Raw genomic sequence first — 22,272 nt, forward strand, 5'->3', positions numbered from 1 at the left:
TAAAAACATGTTCTTACTCAATACCAAGCCACGATTATTGTTTTTATTTTAAATCGTATAATGTCGGACTTTTTTTGCCGTCTGTGAGGAAAAGAAATAGGGCTCAGAGCTTCAGAATAATTAAATCTGTATTTTTTGTAATCTATTTTTCCTTCTAATTTGTTATTCTTTTCTAAATAACACACTGTTATTTACTCAACAATAACACACAATTATCCTTGTTTTTATTTATTCGTTTAATTCTATAATCTTGGGCTTTTTAGCATGCTTTTTAGCCGTAAATAAAGTCACCGGAAACAGACGTAGGCCTATAAGGGACATTTCAAGCATCATTGCGATACACACGACAACCACAACCCACTGAACTGATTACCCAAGATCCTCAGCTTGAAGCTCGATGATTGGATGTTTTAGCCGCAATGCACGTTGGGATATGGTGTTAATGCGATATGATATCCGAAAAACATTTCAGAGTTTAGGATGGCCGAAGACACTACACTACCCATAATCCTCAACTATCGTTTGGGACTACAGTCCCGTTGCTTGACAAACCCTGTGATTAATCTTCAAGCTCTGGGATTGGATGTTGGAGTGGCAGTGCGCCAAGGTTACGCCGAACGTCAAACAGCTCTTTGAAATCGAACAAAACCACGGCAGACTGTCCAGAACTACATATGCTGGCTATTGTGTTTCGCACATGGGTTTCGCAACATGTTCTCTATGGCACGTCTCTAGGAATTGTAGTTTTAAAAGACGTTTTCGTTTTTCCCACAATTAGAAGTTGACAGTATTAAACTGTGTACACCCCTGGAGGTTTAGACAATAGGAAACACATTGGTGTGTACAAATTTAAAACATGTAATTAATAAATGGGTGAAAATCGCTTGTATCCATAATGGGCAGCATTAATATATACCCAAATGACAGCTCATTGTTACTTTGTAATTCTACACTGTAAAAACTGTTGCTTTGGTAAAACTTAAAAAATATGTGTCAAGCGATTCCAAGCAATTTTAAGAGTTTAGTCAACTTTTGCAATTTTTGAGTTGGTGAAATGTACTTTTTTTAGTTTTCCTCTACTCAAGAATGTGTTACTTTGCTAAAACTTAAAAAATATGTGTCAAGCGATTCCAAGCAATTTTAAGAGTTTAGTCAACTTTTGCAATTTTTGAGTTGGTGAAATGTACTTTTTTTAGTTTTCCTCTACTCAAGAATGTGTTACTTTGCTAAAACTTAAAAAATATGTGTCAAGCGATTCCAAGCAATTTTAAGAGTTTAGTCAACTTTTGCAATTTTTGAGTTGGTGAAATGTACTTTTTTTAGTTTTCCTCTACTCAAGAATGTGTTACTTTGCTAAAACTTAAAAAATATGTGTCAAGCGATTCCAAGCAATTATAGGAGTTGGGTAAACTCACTAATGTGATTTTTTCTGCATATGAAAAGATGAGATGAGCCTACAATTAAAAGCCCAGATATTAAGTGTAACCAATGCAAATAACAATCTGCTAAGAACCACACGAGAATAAAGTAAATTATAAAACACAATTGAGTTGCCGGAACCTATATACGACAAACTCTTCCTGATTTCAATCCAACCCTTTAAATATTTGATAGCATTGAAACATTGCAGATTAAACAAATAAATTAAAAAAGGGAACGTTATGGACATGTTAATACATTTTATTAAAATGTGATTATTTCAAAACAGTTGTCATAAAAGAGTAACAAGTTTGTTTAAAAGCACAAGACAAGACATTAACATACAAGACATTAACATACATAGAGACACATGGTTATTACTTGATGGTTATAACTGCATCTGGCTCTTGGGCAACGTATCACTTCATGCTGTGCATCACGAGCCTGGTGCACTTCGACCTCTGCTGTTCCCTGTAAATACAAATAAAACACTAAATTGAGTACAAATCAGGACACACCATGTGTTTTCCTCAAAACAAAAATCAAATCCGTCTTGAAAACATAACGAGCCAGTTTACATTAGCTGTTAACAGATGGTAACAGAGGTGCTATTCACATGCATTACAAGGGGTTTAAGCCATCAAAAAAAGGCTGGTTTGCAAGAAAATGAACCAAATAGTCATGATATTGATATAGTTCATAAAATGTCCAACTACTTCTTTTTAACCCCACCTCATGCTCAGAGATGTATATAAAGTGGCACATGGGTCCTAGAATAAAAAGAACAGACGATTATTTCAACTTTTATCTTGATAAGTGAGAGCGCAGGCCAGTCTACATGAATGCAGGGCAAGGCACGTTTCTGTCCAAAGGTTCCATGATGGAGTCGATAATGTTTTAAAATATCACTTTGAGTGGTGACACTAGTGCTGCATAGTTTACATCTCCATCCCATCTGTGATTCAAAAAATAGAAATGGGTACGTTTACCTGATGCTCATTATATTAGTATGTAAACATAACACGTCTTGAATTAACCTCTGAAACAACAACTCTGACACACTCAAGGGCTTACCTAATGTGAACCTGAAGTCCATAGCAGGAGGCAAAATGTCTTCAAGAGGAGGTGTGTTTTCTGGTGAGGCAAATGAAAGAACAAAATAGTTACATGATGACAATGTAACAATCATTTCAGTAGAATTCATTAAAACATATTTAATTCAATTAATGGAATCAAACATTAAAACACAATTATCATTTAAAACGGTATTGTATTTATATACATTTATAAGGATGGCATTGTTAGATACCAGTACAATTCCATGATTCTCTACACAGCAGATCCTAATTACTTCAATATACACTCCTTTATCTCGTTTGCATACTGTCTAATATCTACTTTATGTTGTAGTAAAACATCTCCTTAATAAAACTGTATTTATTGATATTTCTCGCTAAAGACTGCATTTTACTGGACTACATTGAACACATCTTGCTGACGTTATACATGCCTCCTCGCCCAATACACACTTTTACTGAATTGCGCCTGAATGCACCTTAACTGAAATCACCTCCGTCACTTTCTACTAGTGATGGGAATTCCGGCTCTTCTTGGTGAGCCGGATCATTTGGCTCGTCTCACCAAGAAGAGCCGGCTCTTTCGGCTCCCAAACGGCTCTTCGGTTTACCACATATTATACCTTTTATAATTCAATCAAATGTAGCCCTGTTTTGACTAATGATTTATATGTGTACACATATCACTTAAATTATTCAATACATCCTTTGTACTGAAGTATTCAAAAGTAAAAATTACATGTTTAATATCAATTATTTGCTGTGGCCAATTGTTTTCATTGCATTTACAGACCCTTGTATCTCTCTGATACCACCCAATGAATGCACTGACTTGCTTGTAGAACCACGCTACACAAAGCAGATAGCAACACCTATAAAAACTTAAGCAGACATTTAAAAAAAGGGGCTACTGTGTCGACATTTTAAAATTATATTTAAAGAAAAGGCCCTGACAAAACAGCAGGGCTCTATTTCAGTATTAACTATAGAAAAAAAGACAGCAACAGCTGACATAAAATCTTTGCTGAGCCCAAGGATAATCATAAATAAATAACATAGTGAAAATAAATATATTGCAATGCTCAAAACAGCAGCATCCAACAGTCTCTAATCCTTGGATATTACATGTCACTGCATGCATGCACGGAGCAGCTGTAGCGCGGAGATCATCATATAATTCTGTCTTGTATTACTTAACAAAAAATAACAAAAACAAAAAAACGGCTCGTTCGCGGGCGCGAGCCGGCTCCCGTCGTTCACGAGCCGGCTCCCGTCGTTCACTTAAAAGAGCCGGCTCTTTGAGCCGGCTCGTTCGCGACCGACACATCACTACTTTCTACTGAGAGCTAACGTTAACTCTCCTGCAGATTCCAACATGGATAGCGTTGCAAAAGCATGAAAAATATAGTTTGCACTTAATTTTGTATAATAAGAACTCGATGCTGTAACTGCAGACTATGAGTTTAAATTGGGTACACTAAGATTGTTGAAAGATAATTCATTGCTCACAGTAAAACAAACGGCGAAATACATATAGAGGAATTAATATCAAATAGGCGCATTAGTAACTTACTCTTACATAACCGCTGGGTTATAAAGTAGTAGGGAATAGTTTTAACGGAGGTATTTTACCGCACAACATGCACGGCAGGAGAGCCTCTGAGCCCCGCGGCCGCATCACGGTGCCCGGGCCAACGCTTAGAGCGGCATAGGGGAACAGTTTGCGGAGTTGATTCTTAATACATACTCTTAACTTAACCACTTTTAACAGAATTGCGTCGGTAAGCACTTGATGCAAACTTTGCCCAACAACTTTGCGTGAAGAAATAGACTACATGAGCACGACAGGGCTGAGTCTAACTTTAACAGCAGTAATGGCGCTGGCATGCATTAAAATGTCGATGTTTCGTTCAAAACAGTGAATACAAGAAAAGTAAATAACACTTTCTAGTTAAAAAGCAGTAATTAATAACTCAGGTGGCATGCTTACTTGTTTTACGATGGTTTGAGGAGGATCCAACGCAAACACGTGTCCAACTGCTGAAGAACCGCTGCAAAGAGGAACAGGAAGTCTCACACTTTTTTGATTATTATTCAAAATTATTATTCTCGTTTGAGGGCGTGGCATGACCGTGGCGTTGAAAAAAGCATTTTTATTACGTTTTCCAAAACGTCTTTTTAAAGAAAGTTCAGAAAATTTGATATTAATTTACAAATTAATGAGTTCTTAAAACATGTTCTCATTGTTGCTTACGTGTTACTTATTTAAACGCACATTGAAAAAAAACTAATTTAGGGCAAGTAAATTACATAAAAAAATTGAGTTTTGTTGACTTCACCATCGGAACAGTTTTTACAGTGTACTCCACTACAATTCAGAGGTTAACCTGGTATTTTTACTACATTACATTTATTTTAGTTACTTTGCAGATTCTGATTAATGATGTGAAATATAAACAACCCTTAAAGCAGACTTTAGTTACACCTGAACTATGTTGAAGTTATGCAATGAATGAAAAACTTGGGTCACAGCTTCCTCAACAGTGCATTACAAGACATCTATCAATATGTGTGTATACCTCCACCATTAAACTGTCAAATTCTGCACATTTCTTATACTATCTACATACATAAGAGTATAATTAATGTGTATAATATCAGTTAAAATAAGTGCTTCAACATAGGCAGGAAAGCAATATATTAGATGTTAAGTACTTTGTCAGGCTTAATATTTATGTGTAGATACCCCAAAAGCTTTTTTCTTATTTAAAAGAAGACCTTAACCTAAAGTATTCTTTAATGTGTTTGTCTGTTTTGCACATCCTCATATTAATATCTTTGTACATCCGGCACTAAACTGTTTTATTGTAGAGATCACTTACAGTATATCTTCTTGATTTTTTATATTCTATATGTCTATCATTGACCTTCGACTTTCCCCCTATTTTGTATGTACTCTTATTAATATTTTTTTCATCAAATAACATTATTCAACAAAAATAACATTATTCAACAAAAATAATTCAATAACGTGCTTTAACCACTAGGCGGTGCACACAAGGTACACACAGCATACTAATAATAACTTTGCATTATTGGTGTAGGACACCTATGTATGTATAACATCTGAAGATGTGTAGTTTTATTCAAGTTTTTACATAATTGTACAGGATACTGCTATACTATTTCTCATGTTTTACTTCTACACATTAATATCTGATTTGTAAAACATCACAGACAGAAAGGTATATCCGTCATTTAATGGTAAGCTATTGAAATTGTGATTCCATAGATGTGTCTACCATCACCCAAATCCCCTGACTATTCTCTCAACTCAGTATTTACATTCTTATATTCAAAGAAAATCAGTAATATCTTTAAAAACTACAAGTCCTTTTCTATCAACTGTGCACCGTTATGGTGTAAATATAACCTATCTACCAATTGGATCAAATATAAAAGTCAGCCGAATTAATGTTGATACTGCAAGGAGACGTATTGTGTGAAAAGAAATGGAAGATGTTGTTTAATTGCTGATATATTTATGATCCACGTCACGTTTTCAGTTTCCGTGGCTGTTCTTCCTGTTTGTCCAGAAGTCTTCTCATCAGGGCTCTATAAATAAAGAACTAAGGCAGATGTGCAATATTTAATGCAGCCGAACCGTGTATTACAATGCCGTTATGTGATGACTTCCAAAGAGAAAAGCAAGCACACTCGGAATAAAGTGTTATTTTCTTTTTTCAAATGTTTTTCGGATTTCATATCGCATTAACACCATATCCCAACGTGCATTGCGGCTAAACAATCCAATCACCGAGCTTCTAGCTGAGGATTTTGGGTAATCAGTTCAGTGGGTTTGTGGTGTGTATCGCAATGACGCTCGAAATGTCACTTATAGGCCTACGTCTGTTTCCGGTGACTTTATTTTGAAATTCAGTTCCTGAGGAACGGCTAAAAAGCCCGAGATTATAGAATTAAACGAATAAATACAAACAAGGATAATTGTGTGTTATTGTTGAGTAAATAACAGTGTGTTATTCAGAAAATAATAACAAATTAGAAGGAAAAAAAGATTAAAGAAATACAGATTTCATTATTCTGAGGCTCCGAGCCCCATTTCTTTTACTCACAGACGGCAAAAAAAGTCTGACATTATACGATTTAAAATAAAAACAATATTGCTTGATATTGAGTAAGAACATGGTTGCGGTGGAATAGTCCATTTAGCTTAGGAACCTTCCTAACGGAGTGAAATGACCCGGAAGTCCCTCAGTGGCAGCCATGATAAGTGCCGTTCGAATTCTCTAAATGAAAGGAAAGGAGGTTTCAAACTTCCTTTATAACCTCCTTTAGCTTAGGAACCACTGGACCTCCCTAACCTAAAGGAGAGGAGAAAATGCTGCCCCACAATGCCTTGCGGCCGCGGCATTTGCCGTCACACAACAGTCGGCCGTTCACGGAAACAACCGATTATGAACGAGTAATTATATCATGAAAGTTACGGTGCTTATTAAGCATTTTAAAACGTATGTGGTAAGTTGCCAAAGTGCTTTGTTTTGAACGTTCATCAGTATAATAATCAAAAAGAGAAATATGAACGTTAGTTTTTACTGAAATGATCAAATAAAGTCAACATTTCACAGTCTTTACTGAGCTGTGTGGGGTTTGTTCAACTTTTAAAATATGTTTGAATGGTGATATACACAGTGATAGATGTTAAGGACTAACGTTTATAATAAATACATTTGTATTGATTTTAAGATATTTTAAGATATTTTCATACAATCATACGTAGGCTATTGGGATCATTTGTATTAATGTGGACCGGAGGGAGAGGGTGACGAGCATAAGTTTCACTTTCCTTTTTTATTTCAATTCCAACTTTGGTCATGAAGAATATGTTTCTCTGTTGTCCCCGTTCATAAAGCATAAAACAACAGCATCAGAGCACGGTGCAGAGCCTCTAGATTAGTTTACAGTAGTCCCTCGTTCTTATTAAACATCCATGTTGTAGTCCGCTGTATAGAAAACTGTAGTTTCCATAGTTTCCCCACAGACGCACATTTATGACCTCCGCTGGCGCATCATAAACACGTTGGATAGTGAAAGGATTCTCTAAAGTACCGCAGTCTCTTCTCCTAAATCCTTTTGAATTTTCCTATCCACTATCCCTTAACCCCGTGACGTTTCCCTCAGAGGTCAAGGAATAGACGATAGGGTTAGAATTTAGGAGCTGATTTTTGGACTATTCGACCGCAACCATGTTTTTATGAACCACACAGCTTCCGGTCTACCAAGATCCGACCGGACAAAACGTGGCGTATCATATGCACGCAAAACTCGGCCTCAGAACTCAATGGGAATGGTTAGCGTATCATATGCACGCAAAATCGGACTTCTGTGTATCTATTGCACGCATTTCCAATGTGTAAAGTCGTGTCATTTGTACGCAGACTGAAGAGAGTGGGTTGGATAAAACTGTCCCTGAGTCTGGTAGTTGTTTGAATTTTTTATTTATTGCTTTTATTTCACCTCAGGTCGCTTATATGTGACGTTTGAAATCACCATGCCTCTGAGAATAGATGGACTAACTGGATCCTGTGTGAAGGTCCCCTGCACTTTCGACTTCAACTCAAAGTTTGATGGAGATCTGGATAATTCTTGCAAAGCAATTTGGATCAGAGGAAGCACGTCCGGAACATTTGTGTTTGATTCCGACCTCACTGGAGATCAGGCAAGCGGAAACCTCACAGGGAACCTGCAGAACAAGGAGTGCACCACCATCTTCTACAACATGCCACTGTCCCATTCTGACAACTACTACTTCAGGATTCAGTGTAATAACAGGCTGAAGGCCACCTATCCAACAGGAGTCCGTATCACCACTCAAAGTTTGTATTGTGTCTTTTCATTTTTTCACTTTACACATCTTTTGGTTTCCCTCTTGTCATGTACTTGTTTTTTTTACTCCTCAGATTCACTGGACCAACCTACCATAACTCCATCTATACTGGAGGTAGAGGAGGGGGCTCTGGTGACGTTGAACTGCACGGCTGTAGCTCCGTGTCCCATCCTTCCCCCAGATCTGACTTGGACCCCCAGGATAGGTGACATTGAGGAGAAACATGAATCTGAATCCATGGTCTCTGTTATGAACTTCACCTCTTCTTACCTCCACAATGGACAGAATCTTTCGTGCACCGCTCTCTACAAACCACAAGCTGGCAACACCGACCTTCGGTTTGAAAAGTTTATGACCCTCCATGTTCTTTGTGAGTATGTTTCAGGCCTTTTGTTGCTGAGTAGGATTTGGATTTAGCTGACATTTAATCATTCCCTTCATTTGATATAATGTGATGTTATGAAATGTTCCTCTGGGGACTCTGCAGAGTATTTGGATCAAGTTGTGTTAACTAAAACTGCAGACTTGATTATTTAGTGGGGAAAAAGGGGACACTAAACCAAAGTCATTTATGTGCTGACTTGACTTTATTCTTATTTATATTATTTAAAGGTCACCTATCATGCAAAAAGCACTTTAAGATGTCTTTAAAGGTCACCTATCATGCAATATTTAGGCAATAGCATAGGTCTCAGATATATACAAATGTATAAAAAACATGTCTATGAAGTGTTTTGCTCAAAATACCTAACAGATCACCCATTCTAGCCATGCCTCATATCCCTCTATTTCACTTCCTGTTACTAAAGTGCTGATTCGGGGTATAAAGCTTTACAAAAAAAAAGAGGGGGCAGAGCTTATGCCTGCTCATGCGGGACCCGGCAGATACTGTCTAAAATAAATGCTGCGGTGATGAAACGCCAAAACCACATCAAGGATTATTTCTGAAACATTATGGAGCAAAGGCTTTCTCTCTTGCTTGTTTACCACAAGGTGAGTTCCTTTTGATTTCCTGCTTCTTCACACATGTGCTCTCTCCAGCACTGGTTAGCTCTGAGTGTTAGCGATGCTTGCTAATGTAAACAAGACCATATTACGTCCAAAACACCAGCCATCCGATATGACGTAAATAACGTCATATCGGATGGCAAATCTAGATCAGCTCGTTGTAGCTCAGTTTTTCAGAGATTTGCACACGGAGGAAAAGAGAGAGGGTGTTATTTTCTGACACTTTGTGAGTTCCCTGACATGCCGGGGACACATATTTATGTATAAAAGACATCAAAAAGTGCATTTTGCATGATAGGTCCCCTTTAATACATACATATGTGTAGACATCACAAAGTGTCAGAAAATATATCCCTCTCTCTTTTCCTTCTTGCTCACATCTCTAAAAATAGGGGTACAACAGAGCTGCTGTTTATTTATGTTTATTATGTAATATATCAGAAATGTGGACTGGCTTTACTTCCACAGCCATATCGGAAACAATGCGCGATGTTTTGGAAGTAATATGGTCTGTGTTCACATTAGCAAGCATCGCTAACACTCAGAGAGAGAGAGAGAGGGAGAGAGAGAGAGTATGTGTAAAGAAGCAGGATATAAAAATGTACTCACCTTGTGGTAAAACTGTGAGAGAAAAAGCATTTGAGTTCCATACTGTTTCAGAAATATCGTTAGCGTAGCACAGCACAAAGACTGGCAACAAGTGGAAAAACTAGCCTGGCTCTGTAAAGGTAACAAAAACAACTTACTAGTTTTTCAATCATCTCTTCCAGATCCTCCAAAGAACACATCAGTCAGCTACTCTGCTACAGCAAAAGAGGGCAGCTTGGTGAATCTGACCTGCAACGTCAATGCCAATCCAGCTGTTTACACTTGGTACAAAGTGAATGGAGGTCAGGAGACTGATGTGGGTTCGGGGAAAAGGTTTTCCACCACTGTCTCAGAAGTTGACAGACACTTTTACTGTAAAGTCAGTAACAGATACGGAACCCAGAACTCATCCATCACTCAGATAGACGTACGATGTAAGTCTGATTAAAAAACAGTCACACAGAGGATAAATATTGACCGGCAACATTTTAAAAGATATTTATTTTGTTTTACTTAGTTCCTCCCAAGGAAACTACAATAATCATTGAGCCTAGAGGTCCACTTTTGGAGGGCAGCTCTGTTTCTCTGCTTTGTAAAAGCCGGGCCAACCCACCTGTAACCAACTACACCTGGTACAAAGGTGATGAAGAGGAAAAGGAGGCTGGATCAAGTTTGGTTTTAAACGATGTCAAACCAAGCAGCAGTGGTGACTACTACTGTGCGGCAATAAATGAGCATGGGGACCAAAATTCAACACTGATTCGGCTGGACATTCAGTGTAAGTTGATTTTTACAGTAAAGACATTGATTTACACTGTCAAGTTCAACAGACTGAATATGGCTCTACTGTATATCCAGCTTTGGTCACCCAAACATGGTCTCTGAGGCCAAGACTGACAGTCACAGGGCAACACCACAGTGTCTGGACTATGGACAGTAACACATTGTCACATTGCGTGACAACCTCAAAATAATTTCTATGTCAGTCGTCCGTCATGACACATGAGTGAGTTCTGTTGATCACCCACGTGTTCCTGTGTGTTAAAGGTCACCTAGTATGCAAAATGCACTTTTTTATGTATTTTATACATAAATATGTGTCTACGGTGTGTAAGGAGACTAAAATGTGGGCTGGCTTTATATTGAACTTATATTCAACTGGCAACGTTCCGCCTACGTCCCAACCTACATTCCCCATATACAGTCGGCTAGCTGTGTGTCTGTGTATTCAGCAGGATGGGAGGGACTTAGAGTAAAGTTGTTATATATATATATATGTAATACATATTGGGCACTGTTCTAGCGGTAAACACTGAATAAAGAACATGGCAAGCTATGTGCTGTATATATCAGAAACAATGTGTGACGTATTTTGGAAGTACAGTAATATGGTCTGTGTTTACATTAGCAAGCATCGCTCAATAACAAAATAACACTCAGAGCTAATGCTGCACTGGAGAGAATATGTGTAAAGAAGCCGGATATAAAAGGTACTGTCCTTGAGGTAAACCCGCAAGAGAAAAAGCGTTTGAGCTCCATACTATTTCAGAAATATTGCCTAATGTAGTTTGGAACCAACCCGGTATCACGGCAAGACGTGAACATGTGACGATCTACCATGCTGGGAGACGTGAATATGTCACGGTTTCGTCCCTTCAAACGTGACAGTTACACGGTATTGTTAACATGGCCCAACCAGTGGAGAAATACCCGGAAGTGCCTAGCAAATGGTCTACCGCGCCTATTGGTCGGTTTTTACTGTCAAAATTAGATGTTTTTAATTTATTTTTTAATCATCACACTTGATTTCGCCGATTTTCTTGTTGCCCTAGCTGGTCGACACCTCTTTTAGCAGAAACAAAGGCTACATTAATGTATTAAATCGATGTTAATCCATGTGTGTGGAGGTGAGGATGTGGAATTAACGGACGTGACGTTGTGTGATTGCGTTGCCAGGCAACGCAATTTACAAACTCTTCAACTACAACCCTAATTATATTTTAAAACATTTTAGAAGGCCTCACGAAATACTTTAATGTAAATTAAAATGTAAATGTGAAGGGGTGTGTGTAATGTGGTGATTGACATTATTCACCCACGGATCTATGGGTTGGGGGTATTGTTCCGCACGGACATTTTAGTTAAACGGACTTACTGTTGATGTGAAATCCGAAAAAAAATACGTTTTACACCATAACGGTGCACAGCTGATATAAAAGGACTTGTAGTTTTTAAAGATATTACTGATTTTCTTTGAATATAAGAATGTAAATACTGAGTTGAGAGAATAGTCAGGGGATTTGGGTGATGGGAGACACATCTATGGATTCAGAATTTCAATAGCTTACTGTTAAATGACGGATATACCTTTCTGTCTGTGATGTTTTACAAATCAGATATTATAAGTAAAACATGTGAAATAATATATATATAGCAATATCCTGTACAATTATGTGAAAACATGAATAAAACTACACATCTTCAGATGTTATACATACACAAGTGTCCTACACTAATAATACAAAGTTATTATGGCTGTGTGTACCTTGTGTGCACCGCCTAGTGGTTAAAGCACGTTATTGAATTAGTTGTGTATATGATATGTCAATGATCCTTAGAAAATCTTGAAATCTTGAAAGGGATATGCAAAATAGCCATTATATATAGTCTTTAATTAACTATTAGTAGAGAATAACGAGTAATGAATATACTTTATAGGGATCTGCAGATAAATGTTTAGTCTTCTCAAGCAGCAACTATCAAATATCTCTTCTGATTGTTGGCACTTGACAATCACCTTTCCCTGAATTTTACTCAGGTGTAACTAAAGCCTGATTTAAGGGTTGTTTATATTTCACATCATTAATCAGAATCTGCAAAGTAACTAAAATAAATGTAGTGGAGTAAAAATACCAGGTTAACCTCTGAATTGTAGTGGAGTAGAATTGCTGTTTTGTTTAGTAATGGATATTGAATATTGAATAAAGGTTTTGACAAGACCTGGTGTAACAATAATCAAAAAGGACATTAAAAGAGCTCCAGATGTCAATGATCTAAACAAAACAGCACACCTGAAATGTAATAAATACTTTATTAAGGGCAGTGAATTAGTTTTTTCTGTATGTTTTTCAAATCAGTGTTATACAGTAAGTGTCATAGACAGTGTTACATTGCTATTATTATCCTTAAAATATATATAAAACAAAACCATTTATGATCTTTTTTTTTGGGTGGTTTACTAATGACAGTTAATTCTGTTTCTGCTATTGATGGTTTCATTTTTGTGAAAAATAATAAAATAATCAAATTCAATAACGTGCTTTAACCACTAGATGTGCCTTTCTATCAGCTGTGCACCGTTATGGTGTAAATACAGCCTATCTACCAATTGGATCAAATATAAAAGTCAGCCGAATTAGTATTGATACTGCAAGGAGACGTATTGTGTGAAAAGAAATGTAAGATGTGGTTTAATTGCTGATATATTTATGATCCACGTCACGTTTTCAGTTTTGGCGGCAGTGCTTCCTGTTTGTCCAGAAGTCTTCTCATCAGGGCTCTATAAATACAGAACTACGGCAGATATGTCATATTTAATGCAGCCAAACCGTGTATTACAATGCCGTTATGTGATGACCTCCAAAGAGAAAAGCAAGCAAACTCGGAATAAAGTATTATTTTATTTTTATTAAATGTTTTCGGATTTCACATCAACAGGAGTCCGGTTAACTAAGATGTCCGTGCTGCGGAACAATACCCCCAACCCAGCGCCATAGATCCGTGGGTGAATAATGTCAATCACCACATTACACACATTCCTTCACATTTACATTTTAATTTACATTAAAGTATTTCGTGAGGCTGTCTAAAATGTTTTTAAATATAATTAGGGTTGTAGTTGAAGAGTTTGTAAATTGCGTTGCCTGGCAACGCAATCGCACAACGTCACGTCCGTTAATTCCACATCCTCACCTCCACATACATGGATTAACATCGATGTAATACATTAATGTAGCCTTTGTTTCTGTTAAAAGAGGTGTCGACCAGCTAGGGCAACAAGAAAATCGGCAAAATCGAGTGTGACGATTAAAAAATAAATTAAAAACATCTAATTTTGACAATAAAAACCGACCAATAGGCGCGGTAGACCATTTGCTAGGCACTTCCGGGTATTTCTCCACTGGTTGGGCCATGTTAACAATACCGTGTAACTGTCACGTTTGAAGGGACGAAACCGTGACATATTCACGTCTCCCAGCATGGTAGATCGTCACATGTTCACGTCTTGCCGTGATACCGGGTTGTTTGGAACATAATATGGCGTTTAATCAAGGCAGCGTTCAGCTGAGTTTCTGCGGTTAGACAGCCTTCTCTTCACAGAGCTCACCGCTTGCATGCAGACGCTCCAAAGGGGCGTGGCCAGCAGCAGCTCGGTTACATTTAAAGGGCCAGATCCAGAATCAGCACTTTTGTAACAGGGTTGAAATAGGCCCCATAATATATTTTTCAAATATTGCATTACGGGTGAGCTTTAAATCATGAGGATTTTGTGTTTGGTTTCTTTTCTTTTGTTTTATTATTAAGATGTCATTTCCAAACACAGAGAATGAAGAGGTTGTTGTCTCAGTTTTCCAAAAAAAGGCCACTCAAATTGAATTCTTTTTTACATAGACTGTGATTCCCAAAGATTCTTGAACCATTGGTGGTAAGCAAGACAGTTGCATGCCAACGGGCCTAAATCCTTAACTTAAAACCATGACATTCTTTTTTATTTTGAAGTGACTGACATGCATGAACTAGTAACGTCAGCTAAACACTATCCTTTTCAGATCTCCCTAAGAACACCTCGGTGTCTGTTGACCCCTCTGGTCCGGTGCAGGACGGCAGCTCTGTAACTCTGACCTGCACAAGCATCGCCAATCCAGCAGCAGTGAACTTCACCTGGTTCAGAGCGGCTGGAATAGAGGAGAAGGTGATGGGCTCTGAGAGAGACCTCACCTTCAATGTGACCAAACTCTCAGAAGATCAGTATTACTGTGAAGCTCTGAATGTCCACGGACCTGGCACCTCAGAGCGTGTCAGCTTTGACGTCACATGTGAGATTAATACACTTGTTTAATTAAAGGCAATCCTTGGTTACCATTAAACAAAATTAAATTAATGATTTGTCTCAGTTCCTCCAGAGATCCTGTCTTCTTCCCGTTGTATCAAGATTTCATCCATGATCCGATGTTCCTGCTACAGCCAGGGGAACCCGCCTCCCTCCCTGGTTTGGAAGTTGGCCGGAGAGCCTGTCACTCACTCTGCTGCCATCCCAATCAGGGAAGAGTCCCTGGGGAACGTGGGCATGAAGAGCATCATCACCCTGTACGATCTGGACGAAGATGCGCTCTCTCTAGTCTGCCTCAGCATCAACTCACTGGGCTCTGACAGTTTTGCTTTTAACCTGTCGCTTAGCAAAGGTAGAGGAATTGCGAGATGGTGAATTTGTATTTGTTTGGTTTTTCTGCATAATCTGCCTCTCTGGTTTTAATGATCATTGTGTTTTGTGGGGACTTTTCAGGCCTCCACTTGTTGTCTTTTGGGATCGGTTTTGCAGTGGCAGCTCTGGGCATGCTGCTGGTGGGTGTACCGCTGCTGATACTCTACTACCGGTGAGAGACAACCTTTTTTTTCAAAGCTGGTTTTAAAATAATTGTAAACACATTTTGAGGTTGTCATCAGGGGTGTAACTTGACTGGTGACCAGGCTGGCAGCACATTTAAGTAGTATAGCCATGGCCACCTCAGAACATTGCTAAATATCACCATGAAATGAAAGACTTTAATAGAAGATTATAACAAGTGTGTGTAACTTTTAGGAAAGGAAAGGTCATCTCTTCCTCGGACAAGGGAAAGGCGGAGACATGCAACCCTGTAGATACTAATGAGGTGAGTTCATGTTTGCACATATCGGTAGATGCATTAAAACAGGAAGCTTCACTTACCCAACAAAATGTACTTTTTGCTTTTAAAACAGCGGTGAAAGTTGTCTCAAAAAGTCGTTATATACTATGTCAAAAAGGCATTGTATGGTATGTTTAAAAACTTTTATTTTTAAAACTCATGATATAGTATGTTCTACAAAGTCATTGTCATCTATATAATGCCTTCAAAAGTATTTGTTTTGTATGCCATGATGAATGTCAAAATAATCAGTCAGTAATCAGTAAAGCATGCAGAACAAAGTGCTTTAGAACATGGTTCATATGAATAAAAACTGAAATATAATGCAAAGATAATAAAAAATAAGAAGTTAGTAAAACACAATAGATACAAGTGAAAGTATATAAAAAGCTAACATGAGATGAAAAATGAAACCTAATTAATAATCATACTAATCATAATAATAGAAAAAAGAGCACCAAAGGTCATAAGTCCAACTTAAGTTTGTGGAAAAAAGCCCTTAAAGAAGTCCGTCAGGTATGCCATAAAAATGTAAAAAGTTGCAGTATAGTATGTTATAAAAGTATTTCAGAATAGACTGGTGCAGTGACGCGTCCTAAAACCCGGAAGTAAGCTGCGCATGGGTACCTTCCGGTTCCCTCGACAAAAAAGCAATGCAATTTCTCCATAGGATTTTGGACAATAGCTCGAAATAAGGTCTGTGGTTGACACACATTTAAGACACGGATCACGTTTTGTTCAGTTCAGCGTTTTTTTTTATCATAAATCGAATCGATAGATTGATGATCGATGATCGAAATTATAAAAGTAGGGTAGACATGTGGAGATTATCCGACTGAACAAAACGTGATCCGTCTCTTAAATGTGTGTAGCCTAAGTTTCCTGTCCCTAGTGGCACCCAGTGTTGTCTTCTGCTGCTGTCGCCCATCTGCATCAAGGTTCGACGTGTTGTGCGCTCAGAGATGGTCTTCAGCATATATCTTGGTTGTAACGAGTGGTTATTTGAGTTACTGTTGGCTTTCCATCATCTTTAACCAGCCGGGCCATTCTCCTCTGACCTCTGGCATCAACAAGGCATATTTTCGCCCAGGGAACTGGATTATTTTTTTTCCGGACCATTCTCTGTAAACCATACAGATTGATTTGCATGAAAATCCCAGTAGATCAGCAGTTTCTGAAATACTCATGGCAGCAACCATGCCACGTTCAAAGTCACTTAAATCACCTTTCCTCCCCATTCTGATCATCTGTTTGAACTTCAACAGGTCGTCTTGACCATGTCTACATCCCAAATGCTTTGAGTTGCTGCCTTGTAATTGGCTGATTAGATATTTGTGTTACAAAGCAGTTGAACAGGTGTAACTAATACATTGGCCAGTGAGTGGAACCTTTTATTCTGCTTCTGGGAAGGTAATGACAGAACTTAGCGGGAGTAAAAAAAAGAAGATTGAAATGAACTATTGTTATAAAAGATTTATCTTATATTATAATAATAATAATAATAAAGCTTTATTCATATATCACTTTTCGTAGAGCAGAGGCCTGTACTACGAAGCCGGATTTTCGCTTAGCCGGCTGACTTCAGGGAAAACTCAGGCTTTCCGGTCCTACGACGCTGTTTCTCTTTTTAGCGGGCTAGATCTCCATGGTAACTTATGCTGAGCGGCTAACCTCCTCGGGAGGAGGTTAGGTTGCAGGCTAAGAGATCAACTCAGTAAAAGCACCGCCTGCTGACCAATCAGAGCTCCGTGTGCGGAGTTTAAAGCTATCAAGTCATATTACAGGATAGAGGAAATACAGAAAAACTGCCGTTGCAGGAAAGACGGCCGGCAAAAATCAACTGACTGTGTGAACGTGAACATTAATAGAATATCCCCTCCCATCTTCAGAGCAATCTGACTATTATAACATTAGCGTTAAGAAAGCTTACTTAAATATCTGCCACAACATAAGTAACCGGATCAGAGTAACATTACGTACAGTCCGCGGCACTGTGAGTGCAGACGTCGATGTGTCCCATTATCATTCATATCATATCACATCATAATGTATCATATATTTCCTTATCTGAGTCAGCTTCTTGAGCCGTATCTGGCCGTGCAACACTCACAGTTTCACATAATGTATGCAGAAGTATTATTTTAAGCAACACATTAAGTTGACGAAACACTCGAGTCAAATGTAATTAAAGTCAGATCCACTCGTGTCTTGGACGGGGCAGTGATATCATAAACCTGTTAATGTACGCATTCAAACGCTTTTTCTTTTACCAGCTGTATTCACCTTGCAGGTGCAGCTATGTGGCTTTTATCCTGGATAAAGTGTTTAAGTCATGGATGTTTAAAGTTTAACTTCTTTATATTTGACTAATATTAAAGTTCACTTTTCATTCAGGAAGTATGACGCTGCGCTGTCAGTACGCTTGTCCATGTTTGAGATTGGTCGAATGCTCCAAATACCACCCCTTTCATGTGAACGCGCACCTAACTAGATAGGACACGGCTGGCTTGAGCGATCCACTTGATAACCAGCATCGTAGTACAGTTTAGCGCCAGCGCTTATGTTTTGGATTGGGCCAACCGGCTAACTCAAACATATCCAGGTTAGGAAAATCCGGCTTCGTAGTACAGGCCTCTGGTGCAGCTGAAAGTGCTTTACCAAATGGCACACATCACAAATGATGTATGTGGATTTAGCCGTAGAGAGAGTGTCCTTGTAATGAAGAATGTGGTTATTGTACATTTCTTTGTGAATAACAAGTCCAGTTTTTTTGAAGAGGTGTTCCAATCAATAGCTTTTAGCTTTTAGTTGACAAATATGTCCGTATCCTGTATATTTGTTTTGATAAATTACATTTTAATGAATTATGTTTTTTGAAAATGTATATGGGTTTTATATGCAAACAAATTAAGGCATACATTGTCATGAATGCACTATTAAATGTTTATTCATAAAAAGTTTGTTCTAATTTGCTCTTTTTTCAATTTAAACCTGTATTTCCAACTTAATAACAACAATGACACACCAATTTCTGCATTTTCTTTGATTCATATTTAGATATTGCAATGTGCTATTTAGGCTCTTTGCACATACAGTAGGTTGTAAATAGTTTCCTAATGTCCAGTCGTCCCTATTTTTAGTTATGCTTATTGTCGTCTCAAGATATGTGTCAGTTTTACTGAGTTTTCCCTCTCCCTGCGTCCACTTAAAATCAATCCAACACCATGACACAATTCCATCCGATTAATGATAAAAACCTAGAGGATATTATACAACATCTGAAGTCCTCCTCCTGCTGCCTTGATATTATAACAACAGGCTTTTTCCCAAATGTTTTTCATTGCATGGCCTCAGATCTACTTCATATAGTAAACAAGTCTCTTCACTCTGGTGTATTTCCTCAGGCCCTGAAAACTGCAGTCATTAAACCGCTCTTAAAACATAATAACCTAGGCACTTCAGTAATGACTGTTTCGATGTGTTCAAGTCAGGCTTTCGTCTGCACCACAGCACTGAGACTGCTCTTGTTGAGGTCTTGAATGACATCCACTTAAACACAGACCTTGGCAGAACTTCAGTGTTAGTATGATTAGATCTCAGTGCTGCATTTGACACAGTTGACCACACAATATTACTGTTCCAAATGGGTTTGAATCCTACTTAAAAGACAGGAACATTTTTGTTTCTATAGGTAAATACGCATCTGAGATGACAAATATGACATGTGGGGTACCTCAAAGCTCCATCTTGGGCCCTATTCTCTTTAAAATCTATATACTATATTAATATAATCAAAAACAACAAAATAAGTTACCATTGCTATGCAGATGACACACATTTACATAACCATTTCACCAGGAGACTATGCTCCAATTCAAACACTGAGTAATGCCCCTTTCACACCAACGCAACTCCGGTTCAAGCTCCGTGCTAGAGCTTTTCTGGTTCAGAACCGGTTCTTCGGTTTAGCGCCGGCTCTTTTCACACCGCTCAGAGCCCGACTGGTGCTGCCGCTGCTGCGTCATGACGTCACAGTTTACGTCGCTGAGTTTCTCCCCAACGCCGGAGCTCACCTCACAATAACAACGGGCCGGGGACTGCGTTGCTTTTAATCATACGAAGCCAGATTAAATTAAATAACGACTTCTCCAACCTTATACTTTTCTCCAGAGTGCCGTGGTTCATTGTTTATTAATGTGTTTCAGCGGCATTTACCGACCGCTGCAGTGCTGGCCGGCTGCTCTTCCACGAGTGTATTCTCCCGTTAGCTCCGGGTTAGCTCACACGGCTCTAAAGTATTCACTGTCTGACTGTCACACAAGCAGCTGATACATATCCCCAGTTCCCCTTAAGTGAATGTGTGTCAGTCTGAATTGACGCTGTTTGGTGTCAGTCTGAATTGACGCTGTTTGGCATCACAACGCTGTTATGAAAGTTTCTCTGGTATAACATGGGTGATGTTAGCATAGCAACCGAAGCTAAACTGACTACTTGCTAAGCAGTTTTCTACAGGCACTTTTTACCGACGTATTTTTCATTATGATTCTACTTGTGATAGTCGGACATGACAACCTGTGCAGCCCATGTATTGATTCCATCCGATAGCTGCTATAATAACAAACAAAACGTCTGCCTGCTCTCCACAATGATCAATAACAGCGAACGGATGGTCAAAGTAAGGTACAAATAAACAGAATCACACGAAGCCTGGTTAGTGTTGCCTGACTTTATAAAGTGTGTTTTTTTTAACAAGTGTGTGGTTGCGTTCTAGTCACTTTGCTCAGCACTACTGCTTGTTACAACTTTTATTTGCCGTACTCGCCTTAAGTGTTAGCTCAGGTTAATCTCGCCCCCCTCCGACGTAAGCGTGACGTATGCGGTTCTTGCTTCTAGACGGACAACTTTTTGGTGCTCGAAACGAACCGGATTCCGGAGCTATGACGCTGCTCCGCTGCGGTGTGAACAGGAAAACCCGGTGCTTTTCAAGCACCAGCACCGAACCGGCCCTGAAACACCGTTGGTGTGAAAGGGGTATAAGTGTATTGAACAAATCAATGACTGGATATGTCAGAACTTTCTTCAATTAAACAAAAATAAACCTGCGGTAATTGTTTTTGGAGTCAAGGAGGAACAAATAAAAGTCAGCACTGAGCTTCAGTCTGCAATGTTCAAAACAACAGATAAAGCCAGAAATCTAGGTGTAGTCATGGACTCTGACTTGAATTTCAACAGTCACATTAAAACAACTACTAAGTCAGCCTACTATCACCTTAAGAATATATCTAGGATTAAAAGACTAATGTCGGGTTGGTAAAACTTGTCCATGCTTTTATCTTTGACCTGTCTTTACAGGTCTCTCTAAAAATAAATGAGAAAGCTGCAGCTTATTCAGAACGCCGCTGCTCGAGTCCTCACTAACACTAAGAAAGTGGATCACATCACTCCAGTTTTGAGGTCTTCACACTGGCTTCCTGTGTGTGAAAGAATTGATTTCAAAATACTGCCGCTGGTTTAAAAAGCATTGAATGGTTTAGGGCCAAAATACATCTCTGACCTCCTGCTACATTATGAACCATCCAGATCTCTCAGGTCTTCTGGGACGGGTCTGCTTTCTGTCCCCAGAGTCAGAACTAAACATGGAGAAGCAGCTTTCAGTTATTATGCTCCAAATATCTGGAACAACCTACCAGACACCTGCAGGTCCGCTGCAACTCTTACTACTTTTAAATCCAGGCTGAAGACTTTTCTTTTTGCCAATGCTTTTAATTGAACTATTCATATCTTGCACTAACTTTTATTCATGTATTTCTTATGTTTATTTTATTATCTTTGCTTTTTAATAACTGTTTTTAAATGCCATTTTATAATGTGTTTTCATTGAACTATTTCTTAATGCTCCTAATGTCTTTCATTTTTGTAAAGCCCTTTGAAATGCCTTGTGTTGAAAGGTGCTGTAAATAAACTTGCCTTGCCTTGCCTTACTGTAACAGATAAGAATATCAATATAAGGCTTTGACCTCATGTTTCAGACGCTTAACCACTTCTGTCTTTCTTACTGCCAAATGAAGCTCAGCGTAAGTTCAACCAGGAAGACCGTCTTTACTCTTCATTTACTATTCCCATGTAACTACTCTCTCTCCTCTCAATCGGGGGTGTCACTCTCCAGCTTAACCAATCACTTCGCTCTATTCCCAAGAGCCTATAGCGCTCTGCCAAACCTTTTAAGTCTGCTCTCCCCCCTCTGACAGCTGTCATTTCAGGTGACTCTACGCAACCCTCCTCTTCCCCTTTTCACCTCCTGTCCCTCTGAATCCAGGGTCAAGCTAAACCA

General features: G+C 38.6%; 1 protein-coding gene across 4 annotated transcripts in view; it reads left to right on the forward strand.

The window, feature by feature from the left end:
* Positions 1-22,272, forward strand: part of LOC117468590 (myelin-associated glycoprotein-like) — a 52,399-nt gene that overhangs the window by 29,193 nt on the left and 934 nt on the right. Inside the window, exons 4-11 of one of the 4 annotated variants that reach the window (XM_034112807.1) lie at positions 8,036-8,389; positions 8,474-8,770; positions 10,179-10,430; positions 10,514-10,774; positions 14,826-15,092; positions 15,171-15,458; positions 15,560-15,650; positions 15,857-15,926. In XM_034112807.1, coding sequence (XP_033968698.1) covers positions 8,036-8,389; positions 8,474-8,770; positions 10,179-10,430; positions 10,514-10,774; positions 14,826-15,092; positions 15,171-15,458; positions 15,560-15,650; positions 15,857-15,926 — 1,880 coding nt within the window. Of the gene's footprint in view, positions 1-8,035; positions 8,390-8,473; positions 8,771-10,178; positions 10,431-10,513; positions 10,775-14,825; positions 15,093-15,170; positions 15,459-15,559; positions 15,651-15,856; positions 15,927-17,206; positions 17,489-22,272 lie in introns of those variants that run through there. The other 3 variants (XM_034112806.1, XM_034112810.1, XM_034112805.1) reach the window with 3 other exon arrangements.

Source organism: Trematomus bernacchii, unplaced genomic scaffold (genome assembly GCF_902827165.1).
Source record: "Trematomus bernacchii unplaced genomic scaffold, fTreBer1.1, whole genome shotgun sequence".
NCBI lineage: Eukaryota > Metazoa > Chordata > Actinopteri > Perciformes > Nototheniidae > Trematomus > Trematomus bernacchii.